The sequence below is a fragment of the Drosophila teissieri genome, chromosome 3L (assembly GCF_016746235.2).
Source record: "Drosophila teissieri strain GT53w chromosome 3L, Prin_Dtei_1.1, whole genome shotgun sequence".
Classification (NCBI taxonomy): Eukaryota; Metazoa; Arthropoda; class Insecta; order Diptera; family Drosophilidae; genus Drosophila; species Drosophila teissieri.
The window spans coordinates 14,565,429-14,593,092 of NC_053031.1; the positions used below are offsets into that span (position 1 = coordinate 14,565,429).

The following is a 27,664-nucleotide window of genomic DNA, read 5'->3' on the forward strand; positions in this document are numbered from 1 at the left end:
TTATCATTTAACTGCCCTGTGTTTTGCAACCTTTTCAGAAAGTTTTGGTACGAGTCCCCTTGGAACATTTCCTCGCTTTCAGTTTTGGATAAATGTTGCTAATCGCTTTGCAAGTGCACGCAGACAAAAAGTCAACTGCTGGGAAACTCATTTGCATTTATTTGCTGTCCATCTCTCTGCCTTCACCCCATTTTCCACCCCACTTTCCACCCGCATTCCCTGTTTTTCCCGCACTTTTTCCTCCTTGACCTCTCCTGCAACTAATTGCCCCTCGCCTGTTACTAATTGTTTTTGTTTTTAGTTTGCCGAGCTAAGCAACACTTCGTGCCATTACTTTTCCAGCACTCGTTTTTATAATTATTTTGCTCGATTTTTTTTAGGCACAGGCACAGATATAGAGATGGATGCCTGCAACTAATTTCCGCTTTTTGCCACTCGTTATTCACACACTCGGTGGCGTATGGAAATGGAATAAACAAATGAAATAATAATAATAAACAACAGCAGCTACAGCAGCCTCGATGACAGCAACAGAACATATTTTTTGTCGGGGCAAGCAAACAAATCCAAAAAAACCAAAGTCGCTCGGAATGACAAAAGAAATGCGTACAAATTACCCCAAAACGCATTGGACAGAAACAGCAGCAGCAACAAATACGGTGAAACTTCAGTAACTATTACACTGACTAACATTTGGTGACCTTTTACACACTATTATTATCATTATTCTTAATGTTGCTAAAATGAATTCTCTGTAAATATTGGGAATATTTTAATTTTATATACAGCTACATTTATTACAGAAGTTCAAGTTTATTCCGATTGGCTTACCGGTCGTATGAGTAATTTATATGTCATGTACACACGATCTAACTGTAAAGCACTTTAAAGTTTGATTTTAAATATGACAATCTTCCTAAATATGTTTAATGTAGAATGCTTTATAAGCATATAAAGTAAAGTAATATATTAGTTGTACAATAAATTTGTTTTATATTTAATTAAATTTGTTAAATTGCTACTAAAGTTCGAGTTAAGCAAATTCGCCTGTGGCAACTGGTGGAAAAGTTCCTGCTGCTGACAATGACAAAAACAACAAGTGCGCCACTGAAAGCGAAACAAGAGCAACAAGAAGAGGAAGACAAAAAATATGGACACTGACACTTTACGAAGATTTATGCGTTTTAGTTGAGTACTTTCCCCCAGCCACCCATTCACCCAGCCACCCATCCACTCTTCCCGTTCCGGTTCCCAGTTTCCGAGTTGCGAATTCTTTTCCGAAACAAATGTGAGTAACATTTTTACATCTGCCCCACTGCCCCCACCCCCCACCACCCTTTTTTGGCCAGTGGATTGCCGGGTTAAAGTTGAGAGGCTTAAACAAATTGCCATTTAAATTTGCATTAGCCCAGAGACGGTGGCACAGTGAGTGCCAAGAGTCTGACAACCGTGAAGCAATCGCAGCTCACTTACAATATATTCGCATTTGATATTTTAGTTGGTCACGGAAAGACAGTTGAGTATGCAAACAGTGGGAAATCAGTAGGGAGTTGAGAAAATTATAAACGAATTTTAAAATACTAAGCTAAGAGGACTCTGTAGAAATATTAAAAAAATAAGTATTTAAAAATGGCAAAGAAGTAAACGAAAATTTGTTTAGTATATAAGAAATGGGATTTAAAAATACTATTATTTTAAAAACTTTATATGTATATGTAATAGTAAAGATAAATTCAAAAACTATTCAGATTCACCCTATTGTAGCCCACTGTATTCAGCAGCACGCCTTTCAGTTCGCCCGAAAATTCATAAACAAATTGCCAAACAAATGTGTAGCAAATTGCACCAAATATTTACAAACTTGCGGCAGCGACAAAAAATTAGGCAAGCCAAAATAAACCAAAAAATTATGATGTATGCAAAATTAAATTTTGAATATTTTATATTTTGAATTTATGGACAACACGGTGTCGGCAAAAAGGCAAACAACTATTTATATTCAATGAATTTATCAGCAGTTTTTTGGAAAATGATTTTTGCGGTACAAAACAATATATTGTTTATTTATTGCAGAAAAACGAGAACATTTAAATGTTCACCTGACACCCGCCGCCGAAATTGGGCACGTGTCTGAAACTTGTGAGTCAACACCCGAGCCCCCCTTGCGTCCTCCATTCGTGCGTTTTGGAGTTGGGAACTCCATATTTGACGCCAGTTGAGCATGAAAATGCCATTTAACAATGGCGCAAATAAATAAAAAGCAGGCTGGAAACGAAAGCGCGCCGAATACGAAAAACAAACGAACGATAAAATGTGTTGGAAAATGCTTTAAAAAACAATGCCGGGCCACCGTTACAACAATAAGCGATGGGAACCGCCGATATGGCCCAGCAAGAAAGAAAAGCGAGCAAAAAAAAACAGCCAGCAAACAATAACAATAAAAATGTCAAAAAAGCAGCGAAGCTTAAATCAAATTAATGTGAGCGGTCCAATAGGCTCGCGTTAAGTTGCTTTTTTTGCATTATTTATTCGTATATGCGTTTTCGAGTTCCGACATCGAAGTTCACCAACGAGTCCTGTTTCAAACCGAATAATTACTGGTCTTTAATATTGTAAACAATAGCCTAAATGTTAGGAGATCTACTCTTTTTATATTTAAAGTTAACGCTGTTATGCCGAATTAGAACACAATATCCTTAATTTAATATACTTTCAATTGTTTATACTCCTCTTTAAAATGAATCATTGGTTCCTGCCACTTTCAGAATGCCCCAGTGCGTTATCTTAACCAACTGGTTTTTCTCCTTATTTATTAATAAATTTTCTGCACATAAAGTACATACAATTGAACATGATTTTAAAATGCACCAAGAATACATAATGTTGCCGCATAAATCGCGATGTGAAACGCTGTCGTTGTCAAAATTGATAGTCCGCCACTTGAACATTTTCCAATGAGCATTTTCGAATTGCGTTTGTTAACAACAATCCGCGATTGAAATTAATGGCTGAAGCCAGAATATTTATAATACGAGTACCATAATTCGTTTCGGGTGGTGGACTTAATGAGCATCGAGCATTTGGTTAATTGATTTCCCTGCCATTTGGCTCTTGCAATTTATGAGGGTGCTGCATACTCATTTTTATTCCCAACACTTCAAATGAATATGAAATATATAAACAATTTCAACATTTATTATAAAGCTACAAAGTCTATAAAAGTACTGACACTTTAAAAATGTGGTTTAACTATTAAATTTGGTGGTCCTCAGTACTTTATTATTTATCCAAAGATTTCAAGTTCCAGCTTACAAAAAATATCTCGTAGTGCATGTACATATGTATGTAGATGCCTGCCGATTTTCAATTCGAAGCATAAACTAACTGGAAAATACAATAAATCGCCTGACCCACAAGGATCCCGGGCGAAACAAATGGCTTTAATTATGCCGGAGCATTTGTTGCAGGACATCAGTGGACAGTCCGGTGTCCTTCCCCTCCTCGACATGCAGGTGCATTGACCAGGCGACAATGATAATAAATTCCTTATGCCGGTTGCCACCTCTTTTTAACCCATTGGCTCATCGAGGAGCTTGAAAAAACACAGAAAAAATATTTTTAAAATATTTGTATTATTTTATTGTTAACTTGCTCTAAATATTGCACCTAAAATCAGAATGATACCTTGCGTGACCAAACGTCAAGTAATAATAAATCCGTGAACAAATGATCATTATTTGTCTCAGTGCCAGTACACAAATATTTTCATCCAGACAGGAGGACAACAAGTCCTTTTCTCCGATGCCCTGCAAACTATTTACCAGGGAGGAATTTTCATTTTGGCAAAAGGAATTTGCAAAAACAAAGGCGGGAGGCAACGAATATAAGTATGTGTGGGTGTTGGCGCTTGACAAAGTGTGACCAAGTGTCATAAATAACTGGGTTAAACAGCTGCAGCAACAGTCTACGGCAAAAGTATGTGTCATTAAGTGCAAAACTTACAAGCTGCAAACACGCAGCTCAACTCGAGCGAAGAAAACTATGGGAAAATTGGTAACGGAGCTGGCGAGTGAAGAATGTTGCCCCCTAAAGTTACCTCAATTAGAAGTTCCCTGGGAAATTTATGGAAAACTCAATAAGAACTGTTGATAAGCATTTTCTTTGGCAAGCTTAAATAAGAGTATATCCGAAACCCACGCCTAAAATGAGCCTGTATTTTAGTATTTCATGTAAGTCCAATTCCTTGAGTGGCATAATAAGCGAATCTGCGATCCCTTGCATCGAATTTGTCATAAAACTTTCAACAATGCCGGGTAGCGACATACAAAAATTACGCCGCCATAAATAAAAATAAGGAATGAAAACAAATTGGGGCTTTAAAGTCCACCCCCAACGGCACATAAACAGGATGCCAGAAAGAGCTGCCAACTCCCGTTTTTTATGGCCAAAAATGCAAATCCCCGCCAATGACTTGCCCAGGAAAAAGGCCACTCATGCAGGCCCTAAACTCACCTGGTGGTGGTGTAAATTTGGCACACCTTTCACACCGCGTCTAATAAAATATTTATTACCAGCAGGGCTAAAAAAACAACTGAATAACGAAAAAACCGAAAATGCCAACCGAAAAAGAAACGATGCAATAAAATACCAAGGCCAAAAAACTGAGGATGGGATAGAAAAAGAGAGGGGGGTACACAACATCACGTACTGCGGCAATTGCTTGCTAATGCGGCAAAATGTCAAAGTTGCAACTGCAGCAGCCTCCAGATGCGACTCTTGCCCATCTGCCCACAGCTCCATGAAACCGGTGGCTAATTAAATTTATTTCTACCAAAAATAAGTCTCAAAATGCACCAACTGAAAGATGAATCGCAGGTCACGAGCATGAAATTGGCGACGCAATAAAAATTCAAGGAAATAAGCTATATAAACTGCACAAATATGGAACGTTTGCCAAGGGAAAATGAGTTATGTTTTACGATCGCAATCTGTCGGATTTCGTGTTATTTTTCTTTATTTTACACATCTGATTCGATTCGATTTATTTAAAGATGAAAAATAAGCAAACATGAAAAATGATTTCCTCGGGTATTATTCAAATTAATCGAAGCCCCCGAAAGCTGTCGATTTGGTTGGGAAATGTTAAGACAGGGCTTTGGGGTTCGTGGCATGTTGCAAGCATTATTACAGTGGTTATTGCAACAGATTAGCTGGGGATGCAGTTGGTGCTGTGGACATGCCACTTTTAACGAGGTGAAAGTGCTTAACGTTAATCACTGAATTGGCCAATCGAGCAAATTTCATGAAATGTGTGGGAATATTTTGGAAATTTCAAAGCATCTGAACAATATCCGCTACAAATTAAACAGTCATCTATTCACAAATATTAACAATTTATGAAAAACAAATTTAAAATAACATTTTTAAATGCATTAATTTAAAAGTGTTATGCGACTAAAAATACAAGGTTGTACATCTTTTTTTCATTAATATAAATATTTTATGTTGACCAATAATCTTGCTATATACATAAGTAATCGTAATTAATCTAGTTAAGCTAATTTATGCGAGTTCAAATACAAAACTAGATATGACTCGATTTCCGTATAAGCACTTAAAAATAACATAAATTAATTAGCAGCATTAATAAATGTATTTTATTTAAAAATGAAAACATACCGGCTTTTAACAAAATTATATTAAAGGTGGAAAATCAGCAATAGTCAAAACTTGTTCTTGTTTCTGTCACTTTTTCACGCAAATTTCCTCTTTTAAAATAACTTTTGCCCGATAATTGTTTGCTTTCCTTTCAAATAAATTTGATTTAATTTGCCCACAGCCTGCAAACAGTTTAGCTGGCGCCATCTGTTGGCTTTTGGCTGAAGCGCCCGTCGTGTTTGGTGCGTTCTTGCTTTATCATAAAAGTTTTAAAACATCTTCTCGGTATACCGTTGCAAAAGGTATTACGATTTAACAATGCATTATATCTTAAAAATATTCTTTTATTCAGATACGGATCTCAAGATTTCGGAGGAAGCTTTTAAATACATTACATTGATTTAATATGTAACAATAAATAAGTAATTAGCTGATATCTTTTGAGCCTGGATAATCTATTCAAATTGTGGACTTTTCTAATTTCTATTTTAATTTTTAACAATAACAAAAATAAACTCATATAACAACTAAAATTAGGCAATTTCTCCAAGGGCATAGAAAATTCAGTTTGCTTTTCTGGTTTTCCTGGTTCGATGTGGTTGTGTTGTCATCGCGTGTTCGCCAAACATTCTTGAAGTGTTTGCTGTTGTTGCGAGCTGCTAGTTGCTGCTGTTGCAAGTTGCTGATGTTGATGTTGATGTTGCAGCTTGCCAGTTGTGTTTGCTGTTGCTGTTGCACTTTGGGCTTATCTTATTGAGGAGGCCACTGCGACGACAAGGAAGTCATTAGCAAAAGGTTAGCCGACGAACTAACCTCTTTCATGCTTCTTAAAGTAAAGTACCGATATTGCTAAGTAATTCTGGCTGGGAAAAAATGTTTTTTGTACTAAACAGCTTTTTTCTCAAGCAAAGGCACAGAATTGCAAGAAAACTGATAAAACAAATAGAAAATTTCATACTTCTGCTGAACTCTAACTTTAAATCAATTTTGTCTTTATTCGTTGGAATCTCACATACTTATATATATTAGAAATATATATTCCAGCTCATGTCCGTTCAAAAGCAAAAGTTTTTTTCAACAAAAAAAGGGGAAACAAAATTTAAATGCAAAATGCAGTATAGAAATCAAAAGGGAAAAGTCAGCGAAAACTTTTTGGGAAAAAATTACAAGGGCAGTCGCACTCAAAACAAAAATTTACTGCGGAATAAATTAAGATTTTGATTAGATAGGCTTGAACTATCTTAAATCGTTTCGAACTTTAATTTTAACTAGTTAAACACATTTTATATTTTCTTTATTCCACTTCAACAAATTCTTGCAACAGGCAGAAAAAACAAATATGTGGTCGATAGAGTTTAAGAGGGCACAAGCACATTAAGAATAAAATACTTCAGACTTTATAAAGCATCAAAATCCCTTTGGTAGAAAGAAAAAAGGGCATACATAATCTATTATCATTTGTCAGTGAATTTCTTTCAGTGAACGGGTAGATGAAACGGCGGAAGGAAGCGAAATGAAATTTCTTCGAGAGTGAAGTGATATGCTTAAGCAGCAGCAACAAAGCCAAAAGTGAATGAAAGGCGGCGAAATAAATGAAAATGCAAAACGGGAAGAAGTTAAAAGTTTTGTAATAAGTGCAGCCAACAAAACCCAAGGGGGTGGTGGGCGGTGGACGGGGCGTAGTAGGTGCGTGGTGAGTGTGGGTGCCAGGGTCACATCAAGTGCGACAGCTGCAAAGCCGCAACGCAATGGAGAAACTTTGCTCCTGACAGCAACAGCGGCGCAAAGTAAATGAAAAGACGTTAGCACAGTGTTGTTTAGTTGGGATTGTGGTTGCCTGCATTCTGATCCAGAACTGAACTTCATAATTCGTCTCGTTAGCCGAGGCATTTTGCGGCGCTAAGGGAACGCAATATACTCGCCATTTAAATACAATGCATGAAATTCTGGTTTCCATTTAAGGGTTAGGTGAAAGGTAAAGTGCTGGGAAACAATATGGAAAACTGGTACATTTCGCAGAGACATTTTATTCGTAGCCTATCGTAGCTCAAATCCCCTACACAAACTTGCACCTTAATCAAGCGCCAATTGTTGCAGACCCCCCTTTTAATTCGGCTTCTATTTTTGCCACCCATGCAGAGCAATTCCTACCCACAGTAGTTAACAGCATTGTTACACCTTTAAACGGTATACTTACACCCAGTCCTAGTGATTCGACAGGGTATACTGTCATTTTGCAACTCTATAAGTAAACCCTTTAAAGCAATCCTATTCTTAAGCAGAAAAATGGTAAGTTATAATTCTGACACGTTTAATCCCCTTAAATTGAAACTGATTTGCGGGGTACTTCGCAGTTCGTACCTTTGTTCTAACTGCGTCTACTCGAATATGCGGCAAAAGGTAAAAGCGAAGTTGCAAAAACCCGAAAACAAAAACCAAAATGTGAGCCCATACGATGTGGGGACTGCAGCACTACTGATACATGTGTATGTGAAGTACCAGAACCACCAGCACCACCAATGGACGCCTCCTGGTCGGGACCACTGCGGTTCATTAGCGGCTCCAAATGCGATTTGTTCGCAATGCAGGGGGGCGGTGGAGTGGGCGGCTTGGATGGATTGGGGGAGGTCAAGGGGGAGTTGATTCAAACTAGAACACATGAGCACGTAATTTAGTAGCCGCTTTAGCGCTTTTGTATGAAAATCACAACGGCAGCGGCAACAAAATCGCTGCAGCTCCAGCAGCACACAGCAGAGATGGCATACACTTATTCCACCCAGCTCTTTAAAGATATATTCTACAAGTTATTCAAGCCAAAACCAAAAATCAGGATATTTCTAAGTAACCAACATTGCAACAATGTTTACTACAAACTATGTAGAAGGTCTGAAGTTATAATGATCTAAAACCATTTAAACATTGTTATTGGATTTTAATAAAAATCAGCATACCTTTAAGTTTGGTTTAAAATAAAGGGATTTTTTGAAATGAAGTAGAATAATTACTACTTTAACAAAACTATAATTTTACTTAATGTTTCTTTTCACTTCCTAATAAACCTAAAGGAGTCCTAGTCGGCATCACTGACACAGAGTCCCCACTCTAAACGAACTCTGCACCCGAAACCCCCGCGTTGTTTATGGCCATGTGCCACATTGGGATCACATTCGGGCCACTTTTGTGTGTGGGTCCGGTTTTTGCCGTTAATTCCTTTTTATAAATAGCAAGCGATACAATACACCTCCGCCTCTCGGTTATCCCGACCAAGAAAACAACCCATTTTATTTGTTAGTTGGGAGGTTAGTCCAGGGCCAAAACTAATCAGCTTTTTCTTGGCCGACATGCAAAGCCTGAACTTGGATTACGTCCAGCCCATTTGTGTCTTTTGCTTGGAATCTGTCTGAACCTTTTCTTCAGTTAAATAAATTAGAGATATCCGTTAAGACGGAGTAAAAAGAGTCAGTAGGGACTATTTAGTTTAATTAAATAATATAATATCCTTGCCTAACCATAAATAAATCCTATGACCACAATATTCTCCTTGTGGTATAATATTCTTTTTTACATACAATTTATATTGCGCCTCACCAATTCCAAAATGCCCAATCGCTGCCGTCCAACTTTGTTTCTTAATATAGACAAGACAACTACTCGAAATTTATATTAAATCAGCCTAGTCAGATAACTGCAATCAATGGCTGATAGCAAATGAAAACAAAAATAAAACCACCTGATCGTTGCTTTTTTAAAATTGATTAAACATCGTATAAAGACTTAAGAATACAATAACACACAACCAGTTAGATTTGAATCATTTCCGATTTAATCGGGGCAGCTGATGGTTCCACATTAAATTAGTGGTGCCTGGCCAAAAGGGCAGCCAGAGTCATCTTGGGATCGAACTTTGCATCGCCAGCCACGGAGATGTCGGGTAGCTGGTTTGCAGCTATAAGAAAGAATTTTATAATTTAAAACACATTGAAATATCAACTTAATGCTACGAATAACAATTTATTATATATCGTCAAATATCTTACACTCCAAATAAATGACAATAAACTGCCAATAAAGTATTATTTAGAAAAATTTACTCCTTACGGAAATTAGTTTTTTTTCAAAAATAATTTCTACGGTTTATTTGAGTTATTACGTATTCAAAATGTGTAATATTCTGGATGATCTGAACACTTTTTCAAAACAAGACTACTTACCCTTATCCTCAGCATCGGAAGCCACGGACATATCGGGAAGCTCAACGGGGTTGGCTCCGGAGACCATGGTCAACTTAGGCAGGGCCTTGAGTCCGGCAACAGCCTGCTTGGGGGCCACGTCGGCGTCGGAGGCAACGGACATGACAGGAACTCGATCAGCATCGACATGGGTCATGATCTTCACTGGCTCGCCTCCGGAGACCTTGGTCAACTGGGGGAAGGCCTTGAGACCAGCAGCACGGGGAACAATCTCCACTGGCTCGCCTCCGGAGACCTTGGTCAGCTGGGGGAAGGTCTTGAGACCAGCAGCACGAGGGATGATCTCCACTGGCTCGCCACCAGAAACCTTGGTCATTTTCGGGGGAGTTCTGATACCGGAAACAGCCTGCTTGGGCGTGTCATCACCATCGGTGGCAACGGACATGTCGGGAATCAGATCGGCATCCATGTTGGCGATGGCACCGGCGATCCTGTCTAGCAGCGGCTTCTTCAGACCAAAGGAGGCGCGCTTGGGAGTTTCATCAGCATCGGAGGCCACGGAAATGTCGGGGATTAGGCCGGCGTCAGCCTGGACAGACATATCGGGGATCTGAGCGAACATGGGAGCGCCGACCTTGGCGACCTTGGCGATCGGTGCAACCTTGAACTCCTCGGTACGCCTCCTGGGCGTCTCATCGGCGTCAGTGGCCACCGACATGTCGGGCAGCACACCCGCATCAGACTGGACAGACATGTCGGGTACGGCGACGGCGTCGGCCAGGACGGACATATCCGGAATCATGTTCTGGAGTAGGGTCTGCATCTTCTGGACAATGGCTGAGCGTATAAAACAACAATAATATTTGTGACATAATTACTTAGTGTATTTATAACAAGAATTATAACAGAACGCTATAGTTAATTCCTCGACTTTCAAATATCAATACTCTGACACTGGGAGACAATCAAATTCACATTTTTGGCATTTCTATATTTGGGCGATTTGTGGGCACTAGAGACGGACTGTCAGACGGACACTCGGCTAGTGATCCTGATCTTAATAAATATAAAATCAGAAGCGCTTTATTCTACCATTTAGTAGGTTGGCTTTTCAAAGATTCTAGTATACCCGCTTACTTCAGGAGTAACTGGAATAAAAAGCCATAGAATTGAGTTGATTACCTTGTCTAGACATCTGGTGATTAGTTTTGGGTTATTTCCATTTAAATGCCAAATCTGCTTTTAATAGCATTAGTATACAGTACTGGCAAGTCTTAGTTTTGTTTGTTTAAGAACAAACATCGTAAAATAAGCGTATTTTTATTTGTTCTATCCAAGTCGTTCTATCCAAATTCTAACCGTAATCCATGCAGCGTTTTGTACCACCTTGTACTACTCATACTGATTCTTACCTTCCATCTGGGGCAGATTGTGGGTGGATCGGATCTCGTAGGCCACAAAGTGCCTGGTGGGGGGTATGCGTGGCACGATGCCACCGCTGACCAGCGGCAGGATGAGAAGGGCGCAAACGGCGAAGTATTTCATGGTGATGTCTCAAATTCGACTGAACTACGCGGCCACTTGAAGAGAGGTTATATAGCTTCCTTATCTGGCCTCTGACTCCCTGATTTACGGCCCGATCGAGGTAGACCTCTCCAGATTAGATTCCAAGACGGAAAGTGCGAAAAGAGCAGCGGATTTGGTGGTACCTTGTAAATCTTTACCGGTGGTTCACACAAAACGGAAAGTATTGACTTCAATAACGTGGCCATTAGCAGAATGGTCGTCGCCCTTTCGGATTATTGTTTATAATCTCTTCTTTTGAAAATATGCCACTTTCTTTTTCTCAACTAAGAAAATTTTAGCTAACGATATTAGAACATGAATATCTTTGGTACATTTTACCAATAAAATATATGAAATCAAATACATTTATTATAATCCCGCTTATATGTTTAGATTTTTTTAAGCTGCGTCAGCCTTTTCATATCTAATCTTCTGTCATTAATGACGTGTAACTTTGTAGCCAAGTCCACGTATTTAACCTGATTGTAGTAATTGCACCAGCTTGCGTGCTTTTCACCAGTTATTTCGACTGACTCACTTAAATGTGTTGATAAAAGCCATTCAAGTCTATTATTGATTATTAAGGTTCATCGAAAACATCTTTGAAATTACTTTTGGTATAGATAATATTTGTATAATTACGTTTATTATACTTAATCAGATCCATGTAAATACTCTAAAGCTCATAGATAAAGATTAGAGAATACTCCAGAATTTGCCGTTTTTAAAATTGGGGATGGTTGCGACGAATAATTATAAAAGCAATATATGTATATAACGACCTAACTTGCTATTCAACGGTGGAAAGTGAAACAAATGCTGGAAAACAGGTGTCATACATTCATGAAATTCATGAAATACCTCATTTATTTGTGAATTTCGAAAAATGGGCCGTGCTAATTTTGAGACTTACCAGAAATCAACATCTTATGCTCGCAGAATAAATGTTGTCATTTCCCTAAAAACAGGTGGCAATCCATTTCCCAAAGACTTATTTATATTTTCAGTTATTATTTATGTAAGTTTATTTTGAAAAGGCAATATTTATTTGATAGATGTGAAATAAAATTAAGATTCGATTTCTCTTAAATTTAGTTTATGGGTAACAATTTTTATTTTTTTTTTTAATTTTTAAAGATAACTGTCAGTTGTCTTCCTGTTTTAAAAATTTTGAACAAAATCGGCAAAAGTAAGGTATACCTTTTGCAAATTTAGAAATGGAAATATTTTTCTTAAAATTAACGAACTATAAAGAATGTTTTATGCAACATTATAGTGCATTAGTTATTTTAACAATTTTTCAACGTTTTTTTGTGATTTATTTAATCTGTCTTTAATCTTTAAGATTCATATCTTCAATCATCTTCAATCCTCGGGATTGCTTTGGCCTGGGCTTATATGCCAAGTAAGTCATCGTGATCGTCCGCAGAATCCACTGGCTCTCGCTTTAGGCTGGCCAGCGAAAAATCATCCGCCGCAATGGTGGCTGCTGTCTCCGAGGATTCCTTTTTCTTCCTCTGCAACGACTGACTGGGCTGCTGAAGGAGGTCCTGGAATGAGGTTTTGGTATTGGCCACTACCAAGCTGCGCTTCAGCCCCGAGGATGGCGAGCTTCCTTCGCCGTTCACAGAGGGCTTGGGCTGGACAAAGTCATTAAAAGCAGATCCTTGCACGCTGGCTATCTGCGGAGTTTTCTGGAGCACGGATGTGGGCGAGATTTGCTTTTGGTAAGCAGTAACGCAGCCCACGGACTTCCTCACTAGCAAGCTGCTGCCCTGCGATGCGGCGGCCATTTGACTAGCAGCTACGGCAGAATACCGAGGGCGCTGGGTAGGAGGCACCATTCCATGGCCTGGTGCTATCAAGCGCCGCTTGAGCATAGACGCGTCCACACCGCTAAGGTTGGATTGGTTTATAGAACTGATATTGGCGGAACTTTGGCTAGTGTTTGGGGCATTGGGCGGATTGCTGCTACCGCACACGGAATACCTCCTGGACATGGCACGTACCTTCACGGGCGCAGCTCCCTTGGCTGTCGGCGGTCCATTGCCTTGCCCAAAGAAACTGTTGATCATCGAACCCTGTGGCCTCACAGCAGCCACTACAGCAGCTCCTTTGGGACTGACAATAGGGGCGTTGCTGGCCACCCTCACCGAACTATGGTTACTGTCCACACTCTCCTTGCGCAAGTTTTCCAGAGAGGCACTCATGTTGCCATTCGGTTTACCACTCATCTGCAGTATCCTGTACAGCTTCTTCTCTTGTCCACCCGTCGGGCTCTGGGTGGCGATCTCGAGGCCAGTGCCCGGCTTGTATACCCTCTGGATGACCTGGCGTGGCATGTTTGGTCGGGGTCCTCGCTGCATATCAGGAGCAGCTGGACTGCGGGAGAGTGTAGCTGTAGCTGTAGCTTCGCCTGGCGGTCTAATTTGGGTAACCTTAGCCGCGCTCACCATGCTGACCAGCTCCCTGACTAATCGAAGTTCCGGGTCTGTAACGTGCTCAAAACCTGAAGGAGTGTTGATATTAAAGTGCTGCATTTCTCTAGAAGTTGGGAAATCGGTGGCATCATCAAAGGTCTCCATCAGCGCTTGGAACACTTTTTTCTTGAAGTGCATCTTTTGGCGGGCGTTCATCTCCTGCATCTGGGGTTTGATCATTTCGAGGAAGTGATCATCGGAGAAGGCATCCTGGCTTCTGGTTTGAGTGCTCCGCTCAGTATTTTTCAAATGGCCGCCCGGAGCAGGTGATCCAGCAGTGGTAGTTGTGGGTATGGTAGTTACCACCGTACCAGAGGTGCTACTGGTGGGCTTGCCGCTGCTGCTGGTGGTAGATGAACTGGGACTGTAGTTCGTTACGGTAATTTTTTCTGCGGGTTTGAGGCTGTTGCTAGTGGTAGCTTTGGTAATGGTGCTGGTGGTGGTGCTGGTTGTGGTGCTAGCGGTGGTGCTGCTTATGCTAGTAACGCTGTTACTTTTGTTGATATTGTTAAGATTGTTGATGTTGCTGCCACCACTCGCGGCGGAGCTGGTGGGCTTGCTGACGGTCAAGAGTTTGGAGTTTATGGGCGACTGTGGCCTGGTCTGCGATTGTGGCAAAACCATGCGCTGCATGACGGGTAGCTTCTTAGGCGGCCTACCCACGGGTCTCCTTTGTAGCGATGCAGAGTCCTGCGGGTTGGCGGTCGTTGCTTCGCTCTTCGGAAAGATCAACGGATTCTGCTGCTGTTGGGTCTTGGGTTGGATTTGACTTTTATTTTCACTTCCAGCTGGTACCGCAGGCCGCGGGAAGATGTCATCCCGATGGCTCATTTTCCTGATCTGGACTGCACCGGATGGCGGCTTGATGATCGGCTGCGATCTGGGAACTGGTGTCATTTTCACAGGCGATGTGGAGCTCCTTACACTGTGCACAGCCGCCAAGCTCATCGATTTCCTGCGCTGCAATCGCGTCATTCGCTGTGCATGTCCTGGTTTTTGAATCGGTAAGTCCCTAATGCCAGCGGCACTTATGGATGCACGGGCTGCGCGACGTGGACGGCGGCTTGGAGAAATGGTGTCGCTGCTTGTGGCGCGCTTTTCACCATCCTCAACATATTCATCGCCACTATCCTCCATGGCTTTTCCCAGGGGATCCCCGGAACTGGAATCTAAAGTATCAGGTTCACCGAGCGAAGTCGTCGAGTTCTTTTTGCCAATGATTAGCAAACGAGGATCTTTGCTTTGCTTGACAAAGAACTCCAGCTGGCTAGCAGGTGAGTCTCTCTTGTCCTTCTCTAGAGACTTCTCGGGCGTAAGCTCCTTTTCCTGATTCGATTGCTCCAAGTCAAAATCGAAACCCTCCAGATCCTCTAGGTGCTCCTCGTCTACGCACTCGTCGCCTTCATTGTCCGACTGCAGGAAACTATCGAGTTCAGGAACTTTCTCTGGTTCGTCCGACTCCTCCGATTCAGCAAGTTCTTCTTCAGCCGTTTTTTTCCCAGCTTGCTGCTTGACTTCGTGATTTTCTAAATTTTCTAAATTTTCCCTCTTTTCTTGGGGTGATTTTACTTTACGAACTTGACCCGCCAGCTTGGCATCCTTAACTAACTTGCTTGTCGATGCTGCGCGTTCTTTTGACGACGGCTGAGGATGATGATCCCTGCTATCGCTGTCCCTAGTACTATCCCTGTCCTTGTCCGATGCTACGCTGCGGTCGTCGTCGCCCACAATGTCGTCGGCCAGGTTTAGATGGCGGTCCAAAAAGCGCAGCTCATCGGCCAGCGGATAAGCCAAACGACGCTGGCCACTTCGGCGCCGGTTGGCGTCGGCGTTGCACCAGCGGGTATAGTCATTTCGCAGCTGACGCCAGCGTCGCTTGCACTTTTCCACTGCAAGAGAGATAAAGAGGGAAATGATGATGTTAGGTAAAAGGGAAAATACGTAATATAGATTGTGCAACAGGTAGCTACCCAACATATAACATATGGCACAACACCCCCTGATTGGCCGGAAAACCATATTTTAATCTCCAATCATAAACTTTTAAGTTTCGAACATTTGTGCATATCAGATACGATGGTAAAAAGGACTACATTAGTTTCATTGACAATTTGAAAACCCATTTGTTATTATCCATATACATAATAATAATATGCATTTATATGTATGTACATGGTTACCAAAGTGCAAGTTGCGCAATAAAGTATGCTATGTTTGAGTACCTAAACGACAAGTATCAAATGCCGACCCTTAAAGCAAAGACATTATTATAATGTCTTTGCTTAAAGGCATGTTCCCCGCTATTTCAGAATAAAATGCGACTCAAAACATCATAGCCCGCACCCCGCAAAATGTATAAATTAATTTCTGTTTTAATTTAATCAAAATCGGACCTTGATATTTCGTCAATACGAACAATCGGAAAATGATTACCTAAGTAATTGAAAATAAATATTTGCTTCGTTGTTTTCGGTTATAAGACAATCACCAGTTTTTTAATTTTTATATAATTTTTGTTCTAAATTGATAAAAATCGCTGGCCCATTTCACATGGATCCCAGGAAAACAGTCGAAAAATTAATTCTAAATAAACTGCAGTATTATTATTTTAGTTGATTTTTCTTATTCAGACCGTTACTCATAGCTTAAAGGGGTATTCATATATATTCGTGATGGGGATCATTACTCGAGTCGATCCGGCCATGTCCGTATGAACGCCTTGATAACAACCAAAGGTAACAAGTTAAGACTAAGCATGGAAATTCCAGAGATATAGACGCAGCACAAGTTTATTTCCAAATGTTGCCCCGCCCACTCTTACGCCCACAGAAATGCCACGCCTACACTTTTGGAAAATGTTTTGATATTTTTTTATAAGTCTTGTAAATTATACGCCCACAAGCCGCCGAAAACTATCACGCCCACACTTTGGAACAAATTGGCGTGACAGTTTTGAGCGGTTTGTGGGCGTTAAAGTGGGAAACAAAATTTTGCTGCGTCTGTCTCTGAAATCTGCATAACTAACCTCAATTTCTTAGCTTTTATACGGACGGACAAATCGTCACAGCTAGTAATCCTGAACAACAACCATATACTTGTACGGTCAGAAACTTTTCTTCTTCTTTTTTCACCGAAAAAAAAAGATATACAACATATACATATATATATGTTTTTGCACAACCGTATGAATGCCGAGATCTCGACAGCTATGTATGGGCATACCTAACATATCCATTATCCAACGCTAACGCCTACCGAAACACCTCATCACTTAAGGAGTAATTGAGTACAAAAATTTCGTGCAAAATTTAGTGAAAGGTGGCAGAAACAACGTCACAAATACTACAAACACGGACAATTTGTCAATCACACACATGATATACACATATACATGTATATACAATGTAATAGGCTTTTCTTTTCTAAAGCAATACAATAGAAAATAAATAAATAAAACTTACAGGAATCAGTTGTAAATAAAAAGTGGCTCATCATGGGCAATATTATTCAGTTCTCAGGTATGAGATTTTATATTAACACAAATTCTATGTTGTATGGCTTGCGAAGTTTGGTCAAAAGAACTTTCCAGACAAGAGTATCGGGGTCAATCGAAACGCACCGATAACCGAATCAGAGTTGCATAGATAAATCGAACTACCCACTCATAATATACCAATTTATACATATACCAATAATTTTGTAACGTAGAATTTTACTCAAATAATTGTCAAAAAGTAAAACCAGTTTGCCAAATCGTACAACAGAATAAGGATTCGCCTAATTTTAAATTTAGTTTTACTGGAACTAATATTATAATTTAATATTATAATTACAATTTAAGGCGATATTATTATTTATCAAATTTCTAAAATTATTTCATTTTTGTGTTTAATTTATTTGTTGTGTAAGTTTAAATTCTGATCATTTTTGTTGAATATAAGAGAAGCTTGATGGCGATAATTTTTTAAATAAATAGTTTTAAGTAAAATAAAATAATATAGTCACTTCAATAATTAAATTCTGCAATAACATAATATGGCTTGAAATATTTCTTTTTCAAAATGCTGCTTTTTACTTAGAGACATTCATAACACTAACGCACAAATACCTTTGACAATGATTTCATATATTTGCAGTTAATCACAGGCCAATACAAACTAGAATTCTTTATATAAAATCAGTGCAATTACCAAATAACTAAATATATATTATTGGTTAATAATGGATATGATTTAATAAAGTATTTGTTTAATTCTAAAATATAGGAGTCCAGAAGGTATAAAAAACTGATTTTTTTAATATCAGCAAATTTTTGTAAAATTAACAAAGTCAAGCTTTCGCAAATAAACTGCAACGTATAAAATGCTTTTCAACAGGTTATATTGCACTATTTTTTTATGTTTATTATTATTAAGCCAAAAAATGGTGTGTTACCAAATTTAGAATTTTTAAAGCCATATTAAAATAAGAGCAATATTAATCTACAATTTTTATTACTTCCTGCAAAATTAAAAATGCATATGTAGCATCAACTGAATGGCTCTTTAAAAATATTTCCATAACCGCAAGCAATATAAATTTTCTTGAGCTTATATTTCACCCCAAACGCCTTCGCATTCAACAGGAGGTTCGTTATTTTCGAATTAATCAATGGCAGTTGCTGTCATTGCCAGCACTGCGCTGCCAACTCGCACGCAACTATCGATGGTCGATAATCCGGAGAGGGCCGATTGTTGTGCGCGCGTTGACGCTGTGCAACACTGGCCGAAAACTACGCAACGGCGATTGCCATCCCGCTCGCACCCACAACTCACCCGATTCGCCAACCTCGGAGGCCACCATGTCCCAGGAGTTCTCACTCGGCAAGCGCTTCCTATAGTTTTCGTCGGTGCGATCGTAAAGCGGCGGCTGCTTCTCCACCGCCCGCAGCAACAGCAGGTTCCCCTCACTGGCATTGCTCATCACTAGTTCACTTTCCAAGTATCCAATCGAGAGAGTTCGCTCCGCCGGGAATTTATCGTTTTTGTGTGGCAGCCAGATATGCTACAAACGCAAACGCAATTCACACAACCACAACACACGCGCTCAGCAGCTGAGACGAAAAACGCAGACTGACAAACGACAGCGAAAACTAAAGGCGAGTGTTGAGCACACACACACAGCCAAGTGAGAGCGGAGAGCAGAGAGCGGCGCCTTGCCTTGCAGGGAAAAGCGAGTTGGCAGGCCGAAGGCTCGTTGACGAGGGTTGACCAAGGTTGGCCCGGGATTCATTTATTTTTACCTGTCGGGTTTACCTGTCGGTATTATTAATACTAAGGTTTCTAAATTATATTTTTACACACTTTGTTTAGAAATCTTAAAATCGTTCAAACTTGTTTCCCAGTTTCTTTGAGATTTATTTTTTCTCCAAAAATAACCGAACTCCAACTTAATTTGGAAGCAAATAATAATGTAGAATATTTTATTTTGAATACAAATTTACATTCATTTGATAAAAATCTAAATTTGCTTGAATAAGTCTCATTTACATTATTCAGGGCTGGACGAGCCACTAAATAGTTGGTAAAAATGCGTTGGCAGCTCCGCCACCGATCGAATGGCCCTGCCAACACTAACTGCTATACTCTTGCGTATGTGTGTTTCTCTCCTTGTGTGTGTGAGATCCAGGGGCACCTCAAACACTTGCGCTCTCTGAGAGGGTTTGCATGCTCTGCGAATAGTAACCCCCGCTGGTTTGCGAAGAGAGCGCACTACGCCTCTGGCTTTCAGTTTGTTGTGCCCCTTTATTTTATTTATTTCGCCGGTTGATATTCTCCACCCGTTACCGATTCAAATGTCCAGGTAATCAAATCGAGTCGGTCTAGTACTCCTGCGTTTTAGAATCAAGCCCTACTGCCATTTGAAACTGGAGCGTTCATTTGCAACTGCATCACTTGTTGGCAGCAACACGAAATCGCAGCGAGTTCCCAGTTGCAAAACACTAGCGACAGCAGCAACTTCCGCGTGCACGGCAGCAACAAGCGGCTTAAACTGCAGTTCAACTAACGAAAACTCGTGATTAAAGCACTGACATAGATTAATTAGAGCATATTTAAACGCAATTCAGGTAAGCTAAAAGGAAAGAAGATCTGGTTTCAGAGCAAATAACTGTTGTTGCAGGCAGAGCAGCCAGCCACGCAAAGTCGCGGCAAACAGCTGTTGCACGTACAGGCGACACATGTTTCGGTTTCGATTTCGCTTCTTCTCTACTTTATTAATTACTCTTACTCAATTAATTAAAATAGGCATATTTAGTTTTTATCGATGAAATGAATACACGACGTCGGTCCATAGCTTCATCACCGAACGTTTACGCCATCAATGCCAAAATCTGCCATTTGGTGGAACAACATCCGTGTCTTTACGATCGCCACGATGACGACTACTTGCGGAAATCGACTGTGAAAAATGCCTGGAAGGAAATATCCAGTGAGATGCGGAATTCGGGTGGGTTATAATCACGATTTAATAACAATTCAATCTCTTTTGACTTTTGACTTTTGACAATTTTGACAAATTTTGATCATAGTTGTGACACTCCATTAAGTAAATGTATTTCAATTTAAAAATGCACCCTTCATAAGAAAATATAATATTTTTATAAGCGCTGAAGTTGCTTTGCATGCTAGTACTAACAAATATCTCAAATGTTACGCATTGGTCATGTTCTGCTCTACTCAATATTATCATTCATTTCAGTTAAAAGCTGCAAGGAACGTTGGCGCAACATTCGCTCCAGCTACGCCCGCTCCATTAAGGTGCACCATGGTGCGAATACGTACTATCTAAACAGCGAGCTGCAGTTCCTGCAAAGGCACATTACTCCCGGAGTTCCCGTGCCCCTCAGAGGTCGTCGGTCAAGACCCAGGGGTCAGAAGGAGCACGACGAAGGGGAGCTCGATACGCCCGTTGAGGCAATCCTCGAGATGGTGCACTCCCCGAGCTGTCTGGACTCGGAGCATGCGCAGAGCCGTCACAGCACCGACTCTGAATCGGCGAAGGAGTCGGATTTGGACAAGGACTCCTGGTTAGGCCGTGTCAAGAAACGTCTGCCTTCGGATGTTGAGGTGGGCAGCTATACTCAGATGCATTTAGCTTTGGCTTAAAATTACAACCACCTCATTTAACATTGTATTCTATTTCAAGTTATTACATGATATTTGTTAACTTATCAAATGAAAAAGTCATTTAAAGTTAAAAAGAGCTATTAATATTATCTTTTTAGACCAAAGATAACTTTATGCAAATTAGTTTAGAGCTTAGTTTAAAACTAATACAGTAGCTTAGTATATACTTATTGATGAGTCTTAGCATGCTTTTATTGTCAGTCCATTAACCTTTAAAGTTGTAATTTATTTCTTATAATTTTAATTATGCATTTCATTTATTTCTTTAGACATCCAACTGCAATATTGAAGCATCATCAACCATGGATTTCGAGGACACAGTCCCTGCAGAAATGCGCACAGAGAGCGATAGCAGAGAGGAGGCCAAGGTGGGAACAATTATCAACTGCACTTTAACTACGCTTCACTTAATTGCAACAACGTTGTTTAGCATAACAAACTATATTTATGAAACTTCTTTGATAAATTAGAAATTTGTATCCGTATTCAAACGTTATATTATGTTCTCTTTTGGTATAACAACTTTTACTTGCAAAGTATCAATCTTTAATAGGCAAAATTTAATTTAAACTGCGTTTTTATGATTTCATATTTTCTTAATGCAGACATCAACCCGCGATATTGAAGCACTGCCAATCATGGATTTCGATGACGCATTCCTGCAGGGACTGCGTCCCGAAATCAAGCACATGAACTTCCACCAGAAGCTGTACTTCAAGCGCCGTGTGTACGACCTGCTTGGCGAGATTTTCCATTCCGAGGAGTCTGCCTCATCAAGCCACCCAGCCCAGCCGCATCCCAAGGAGAAGGGAAATGGGACGCTATCCACAACCACATCGTCACCCTCACCGGCGAATCCTCTGCAGCACTTGGGACTGATGTTGCAGCTGCCCAAGCGGGTGGCCAAGGCACCCAAAGAATTGTAGCATGCAAACTGCTTCAATCGACAGATATCGAATTTATGTACAGTACATAAAACCAATAATATTTTAGGTTGTTTTAGACATGTTCCCATAATGTATAAACAGTGAAGTTGACAAACAAATAAATAAATAAGTTTTTTAAAAATTAAATATGTCTACATTTTTGTGTGCTGGGAATTAATACAAACCAGAAAGTTTGAAAAATTACATTCAGGACTCATAAGGTTAATTTCATATATGTTGTATGTTTATTTTTAGCAAATACTTTTGTATACGTAAACATTGTTTTTGTTGTTCTTTAAATAAAATAATAATTATTAAAATAATATACATGTATAACGTTCCCGTATAATTTATGGCATAAAATATAATTGTTTTTTTTTTTGTCGTATCTTTTGTTGAATAATAAAATGTGTATAAGGAAATAGCGCTGCCCGATTGCCGGCTTCAATTTGTTTTAAAGTTTAAATACGTAAATTAGTCTCGATTAGTAATATGTACAATCATCGATCAGTTAAAGGTATGTAAATAGGGCGTCAAAGAGTTGTAAGAGTTTAAACAATTGCACTTTAAATTAAATATCTATAAAATTAGGCATACAATTAAAGGTTCGTTTAAATGCAAAACAAATCGCTCGCAGCATTGATCCATCGAATTGGCAAGACCCCCCAGGTTAGACCGGTTAAGGGGTAACCAAGCTAATTGGCTTAAATCTAACAAAATTGTGGCGCATTCTTCCCCATCGTTCTCTTCCCGTTCTATTTAGACCATCTTATCTAGGCGAAACAAATCTTGACCGGTCCCAGCGGCAGTTGCTTCATATAGTTCCAGGCATCCACACGCGTCATCCGCGACGTGGAGGCACCATTGATGCTAAGGATTTCGTCGCCATTGCGCACCTGGTTGGTCTTCTGGGCGGCACCACCTGGTTAAGAGACAGAACCTTCATTAATAATCGCTTGTGGGGCAGGATGACAAATTAACCTTACCCATGAACACCTTTTTCACAATTAAGGGACGATTTCCCAGCGGCGAATCGAAGCCTCCTTCGATGGAGAAACCCAGTCCACAGCTGTCCTTGACAATCTCCACACAACGAGCACCTCCTCCACTGGCCGCCGCATCCTCCGCTATAATGAAACGGGAATCATTAGAATAATTTATGAACAATGGATTTTTAGATGTAAGACTAAGGGACAAAAAGTAAATTAAGCTTAAGAAAAAATATTTGAGAAGTATTTCTATTTTTTTAATAAAAAATATATAGAATTATCCGAGAAAAATTACCAAAAAAATATATATATTTTCATTTATGGAATTAAATTTTATTTAATGATGATAAATTTTCAGTATAGTTAAATAATTCTTATGCATTTTGATTTCCTACTGGTTCTATTGGATATTACAAACAATGAAGAGAATTCTTTACATTTGAAATTTATTTTCTAGTTTCTAGTTTAACTAGAAGGCTTACTCACCCTGTGCACGAATCTCCGCTGCGATGGCGTTCCTGGCCTCTGCCGCCCGTTCCAGGAGCTCACTCGTGCTAAGCTTGGCGGCATCTCCGCGGGACAACTGCCTCCTGGCCCGGATACCCGCGATGGTGGCCTCCGCATCCTCGTCGTGCAAGCTCGCCGGCTGCGGCGGACTGACGGATCCGGTGCTGGGAGTGGAAGCCACTGGCGCTTCACCAGCCTCGTTGGACACCAGATCGAGATCCAAGTCCAGAGATCGGGAGGCCTTGTGGTAGTTCCGCTTGCGTTCATAGTCCAGCTCCGTGGGCTTCTCATTAAGCGAGCTCAGTGATCCCAGGGAGGATCGTTTCTTGGTCAGCGCCTTCACCACCAGCGACTCGGACCGGGTCACCACTAGGACTACCTCAGGTCGGGGTGTCTGTTGAAAATTAATTAGTTTGGGTTAATATAATGTATTACAGATACATTTCCAAGCATTTCAAATACCTTAAGCACACTAATGGACTCGCGGTGCGTCAGTCCGCGCATGCTCATTCCGTTGACGGCGAGGATTCGATCACCCTTCTTCAGACGTCCATCCTTGGCAGCTGGAGTGTTGCTCAGGATCTTGTGGATCTGATGGGCAATAAAACAAGTTAATTAGAGATCAGGCTTAGAAGTGAGAAAGGCGTGTGTCAACCCACCGTGATTTCCTTAGCCTCGTAATCAGAACCTCCGGCGAGAGTGATTCCGATGCTGCTCTCGGGATTATCCCTCTGCAGGACAATGATGAACGCCTCTGGGGTCTTTAGTGGAGGATCGGCCTCCTCGACGATCTGCTGGACATCCTGGGCGGTGATCAAACTCTGGTTGCTGCCCAGCGAGGAGAAGCTGCCGAACTCGGTGGCCGTCTCCTGGGTGGTGCTCACGTTTTGGGTGGTGGAACTAACGCCCGAGGAACTGGACGCCAGCGAGTCCAGCGAGGAGAATCGCTCATGATGCGGCTTCTGTGTGACCTTATGAATAATAGGCGAGTGGTTTTGGGTTTGAGCTTGGGCTGCAGCACTCCTTTCGAACTTTTCGCGCAGTTCGGCGGTGGTTTGTTGCTTAAGGGGTTCCCTCTTCGCGGATGGTAGCAGCATTGGCAGGACCATGGGCTTGACCTGCTCCACTTTGACCGTAGCCTGCTGGTTGGGATCTCCTTTGAAGCTGGCCTTGCGCTCCTCGTCTATGAACATGGCACTGATCTTGGCAGGCGTATCAGATCGCCGGCTGCTGTCGTCCGTATCCGAGGTTAGTTCCACATAGGCGGCCACATTGATCAGCTTATCCACGACCAGTTGTTTGCCCAGTTGGATCTGCTGCTGCTGGAGCTTATAGCTGGAAATGGGTTTCATTCTACGATTGGCCAGGGAACAGGCTTCTCCATCGGTGCTGTCGTTATCCTCCTCCTGGCCACGACTCTTGGCACTGCGGCACTTGGCCGAGGCCAGAATACTTTTGCGACTGGAGAGCGCGACGGCTTCGCCATTGACCACCTGGCTCTTGAGAACCCGCCTGGTCAGATCCAACGCTGGCGTGCTGCCTAGGGAACTGCAACTGGCTTGAGATCCGGCAGAAGATCCTGACGTTAGGGTAGAGGTGTTGGAACTAGCTATCGAAGTGTTTGTTTCGGAACTGAGTGTTCTGGTTAGGGCAAACTTCTCCGGTGGAGTGGCCACCCTGGCCGTGTGCGAGAACACCGAATCCGTATCACTTTCCTGATCTAGAGGAGGTGGTGGTGGCGGCATCATCATGCTCCTCGGCTGGAGTGGTGTCAGCGATGTCCTGGGTGGCTTGGCTGGTGGCTGGGAGAGCTGTTGCTCCAGCGGTCTTCTTTGATTTGTGGTGAATATGCTGCGATAGTTACTGGCGGCTCCTCCTGCGCCCAATTGGTTATTCCTATTGACCGTACTGCGGTGACTCTCGCCCAGGCCGCTATCCGTGCTATCTTCTCCGCTGGCTGCTTTCACCTGGCTTTTGATCTCCGGCAGATCCAGGATGGGTTCCAGCAACTGGGGTCTTTCCGGGATGACCAATCCTCGCAGCTTCGACAAACTTCTCCTTCTCTGCTCTAGGATATTTGTAATGGCTGCCTTTCGGTTGGCCGCGTCTCCGCCTTCACCCGAGAAACTGATCCTTCTCTCCACTCCCGCGGAATACGATCCACCGTGGCTCCTCCTCGGCAAAGAGGCGTAGCTCGGTGTGGGCGTGGCTGTGTTCAGGGAATACATTGAGTCGGCCACGTGCAGCTGGGGCAGCTGTTTGGCCAACTGATATTGCCGCTGAACATCATTCAGATTTTCCACGCTCATCGCGCGAGTTTTCAGCGAAGGAGCCGCGGATGCCGAGCAACTGTCCAGAAGATTTTCACTGCTCCTGTTCAGCGGCTTCCGGGTGAAGGAGCTTGAAATTGGTGCTGTATTTGGAGCTGGCGGTATGGCATCCAGTTCGTTGTTAGACGAGAACATGGCAATCTTGTCGCGCACCGATTTCTCCGACTTTTCATCCTTGCGCCAGTCGCTGGGCTTGCGGGGAGTACCACCACTCAGAGATCTCTGGTAGTCCCTGGTTAGGCTGGGTGCTGGCTCTACGTTTATGACCAAATCCTGGCGATAGACTTTCCGGGGAACTGTGGCTGGTGGTCCCGTTTTGGGAAGTGGCGGTGCAGAGGACTCATCCTTACCGCCATTCTGTAGCTCGTAACTCAGCTCGGTGGTGACCTTCAGTGGGTGGCTGTGCATGATCAGTGGTTCGCTGAAGTTGGGTGGAAACTCATGACCATCGGGCGGCAGGCGGGAATAGGTGGGTGGTGAGGCGTAGCTGAGGTAATCCTGCACCAGCAGCTGTTTCGTGGTGGTTGCCTGATGCAGGTGGTGCGTTGCTGTCGTCGTTGTCGTTGTTGTTGCTGTGTTGCTGCTCAGCAGCTCCATTTTGCCGGGGATCAGGGGAGCAGCAGGTTTTGTGGTTGCCGCCTCAGTGGTTGTCTTCTTGATGCTGTTGCTGCTGCTGCTGCTGATTAAAGTTGCTGCCGGGATGTTGCTACTGGCGTTGATGCCGCTGATGTTGCTTATGTTGCTGTGGTGGTTACTGAGGGTACCAAGATCTGCAAGAGGATCGGGAGAGAGAGCGGGAAAGGTTCTGGTTAGTCAAACACAAAACACGGGGAAGTAAACAAGTGGACGTAATGCAAAAGAAGGTGGCATGGTATACAACAATTTATAATAACAACAACATTCCGAATGAAAAATATATCAATCGGAATAGGATCTTAAAAAATAAAACAATTGAAAGTTATGCTAAGTTAATCAATAGGATATGTACTATTTGCAGCTAGATTAGATGAGAGTTTGTAATTCGGTTCTTTAAGAAACAAAAGTTAGCAACATAATGGGTCTATGCAAACAGCCTACATTTCAGCCAACTATAGGTAATAGGAATTAGAGTAGTGAGCTGTTGGATAATCGAAAAAAAGAAAAACACAGAAAAGGTAAATGTATTAAAAATCTATTCAAAAGACCACAGGCCATTCCAGCACAGACAAAAATCATTTAGATAATAGTCAATTAGTTGTCGGGGGAGAGCTCTGTTACAAAACTTAAATAATTATCCATCCATCCATCCATCCGAGCCAGCAAAACTTTCGCTTACTGCAGACCCCCAAATAGTTGTCATTATGCGCTAACCGGAGACGAAAAACAAAAGCGAATCTTACGGATGCGATCCCAGCAATTAAAAACCGCAACAATAACAAGAAAAATTGGTTAAACGCTGCGGTTGACAGAAGCGTTTCTAAAAATCGCACAAAACGAGAAGAAAGAGAAGGTTAGAAGAGGCGGAGACAAAGATTTGGGCAAACAAATTATATGCGAAGAAAACAAAACTTAGAAAACAAAAACAAAAGGGTTTTCCAAAAAGCGAAAGTCGCCAAAAGAATGGTAGCGATTCCCTCAAGCGAAGAGTTGACAAAAACCTTTATGCTGCTGCCTCATTTTTCGCATGTTTTTCTGGGTCACTCGGGGGTGTTTCGATGGCTAATTTCTATTTAAATAATTTATGGCTTACTTAGGAAGAGTTTCTAATGACAGCGTTTAACTTTGATTTGTTTTATGGCTCTAAATCTAAATGGAATTCGTCATAAATGGCAATACGGGCAGGCAGGCTGCTGAGAAATGTTTTTTGGACTTG

The 27,664-nt window shown here is 41.5% G+C and overlaps 4 protein-coding genes across 11 annotated transcripts in view; 1 reads left to right on the forward strand and 3 right to left on the reverse strand.

Annotated features, from left to right (window-relative positions):
• Positions 1 to 9,458: 9,458 nt before the first annotated feature.
• Positions 9,459 to 11,417, reverse strand: LOC122617098. The gene is made up of 3 exons (XM_043792801.1): positions 11,261 to 11,417; positions 9,870 to 10,685; positions 9,459 to 9,604 (listed from the first exon to the last, which is right to left on the reverse strand). The coding sequence occupies exons 1-3, from the start codon at positions 11,391 to 11,393 to the stop codon at positions 9,513 to 9,515; spliced, it is 1,041 nt and encodes a 346-aa protein (XP_043648736.1). The 5' UTR covers positions 11,394 to 11,417; the 3' UTR covers positions 9,459 to 9,512.
• A 1,104-nt stretch (positions 11,418 to 12,521) lies between these two features.
• Positions 12,522 to 19,114, reverse strand: LOC122617133 (cell wall protein DAN4). Of its 3 annotated transcripts, none has more exons than XM_043792845.1 (2): positions 17,356 to 17,491; positions 12,522 to 15,783 (listed from the first exon to the last, which is right to left on the reverse strand). In XM_043792845.1, exons 1-2 carry the CDS (start codon positions 17,387 to 17,389, stop codon positions 12,809 to 12,811), a joined length of 3,009 nt encoding a protein of 1,002 aa, XP_043648780.1. In that variant the 5' UTR covers positions 17,390 to 17,491; the 3' UTR covers positions 12,522 to 12,808. The 3 variants fall into 3 exon arrangements, with proteins under 3 accessions (XP_043648780.1, XP_043648781.1, XP_043648779.1); XM_043792846.1 differs by lacking the exon at positions 17,356 to 17,491 and adding an exon at positions 17,117 to 17,211; XM_043792844.1 differs by lacking the exon at positions 17,356 to 17,491 and adding an exon at positions 18,709 to 19,114 and having other exon boundaries at positions 12,523 to 15,783.
• Positions 19,115 to 19,463: 349 nt separating this feature from the next.
• On the forward strand, positions 19,464 to 22,133 carry LOC122617134. Of its 2 annotated transcripts, none has more exons than XM_043792849.1 (5): positions 19,464 to 20,000; positions 20,189 to 20,380; positions 20,633 to 21,000; positions 21,330 to 21,428; positions 21,666 to 22,133. In XM_043792849.1, exons 2-5 carry the CDS (start codon positions 20,203 to 20,205, stop codon positions 21,984 to 21,986), a joined length of 966 nt encoding a protein of 321 aa, XP_043648784.1. In that variant the 5' UTR covers positions 19,464 to 20,000; positions 20,189 to 20,202; the 3' UTR covers positions 21,987 to 22,133. The 2 variants fall into 2 exon arrangements, with proteins under 2 accessions (XP_043648784.1, XP_043648783.1); XM_043792848.1 differs by having other exon boundaries at positions 19,467 to 20,000; positions 20,179 to 20,380.
• Positions 22,134 to 22,212: 79 nt separating this feature from the next.
• The window catches only part of LOC122617200 (uncharacterized protein DDB_G0284459), a 118,432-nt gene continuing 112,980 nt past the window's right edge, over positions 22,213 to 27,664 (reverse strand). For all 5 annotated transcript variants that reach the window (XM_043792938.1, XM_043792942.1, XM_043792939.1 and 2 more), the window contains 5 exons: positions 24,142 to 26,582; positions 23,945 to 24,073; positions 23,462 to 23,876; positions 22,973 to 23,113; positions 22,213 to 22,908 (listed from right to left, as the gene is read on the reverse strand). In XM_043792938.1, coding sequence (XP_043648873.1) covers positions 22,760 to 22,908; positions 22,973 to 23,113; positions 23,462 to 23,876; positions 23,945 to 24,073; positions 24,142 to 26,582 — 3,275 coding nt within the window. In that variant the 3' untranslated portion in view covers positions 22,213 to 22,759. The remainder of the gene's footprint in view (positions 22,909 to 22,972; positions 23,114 to 23,461; positions 23,877 to 23,944; positions 24,074 to 24,141; positions 26,583 to 27,664) is intronic.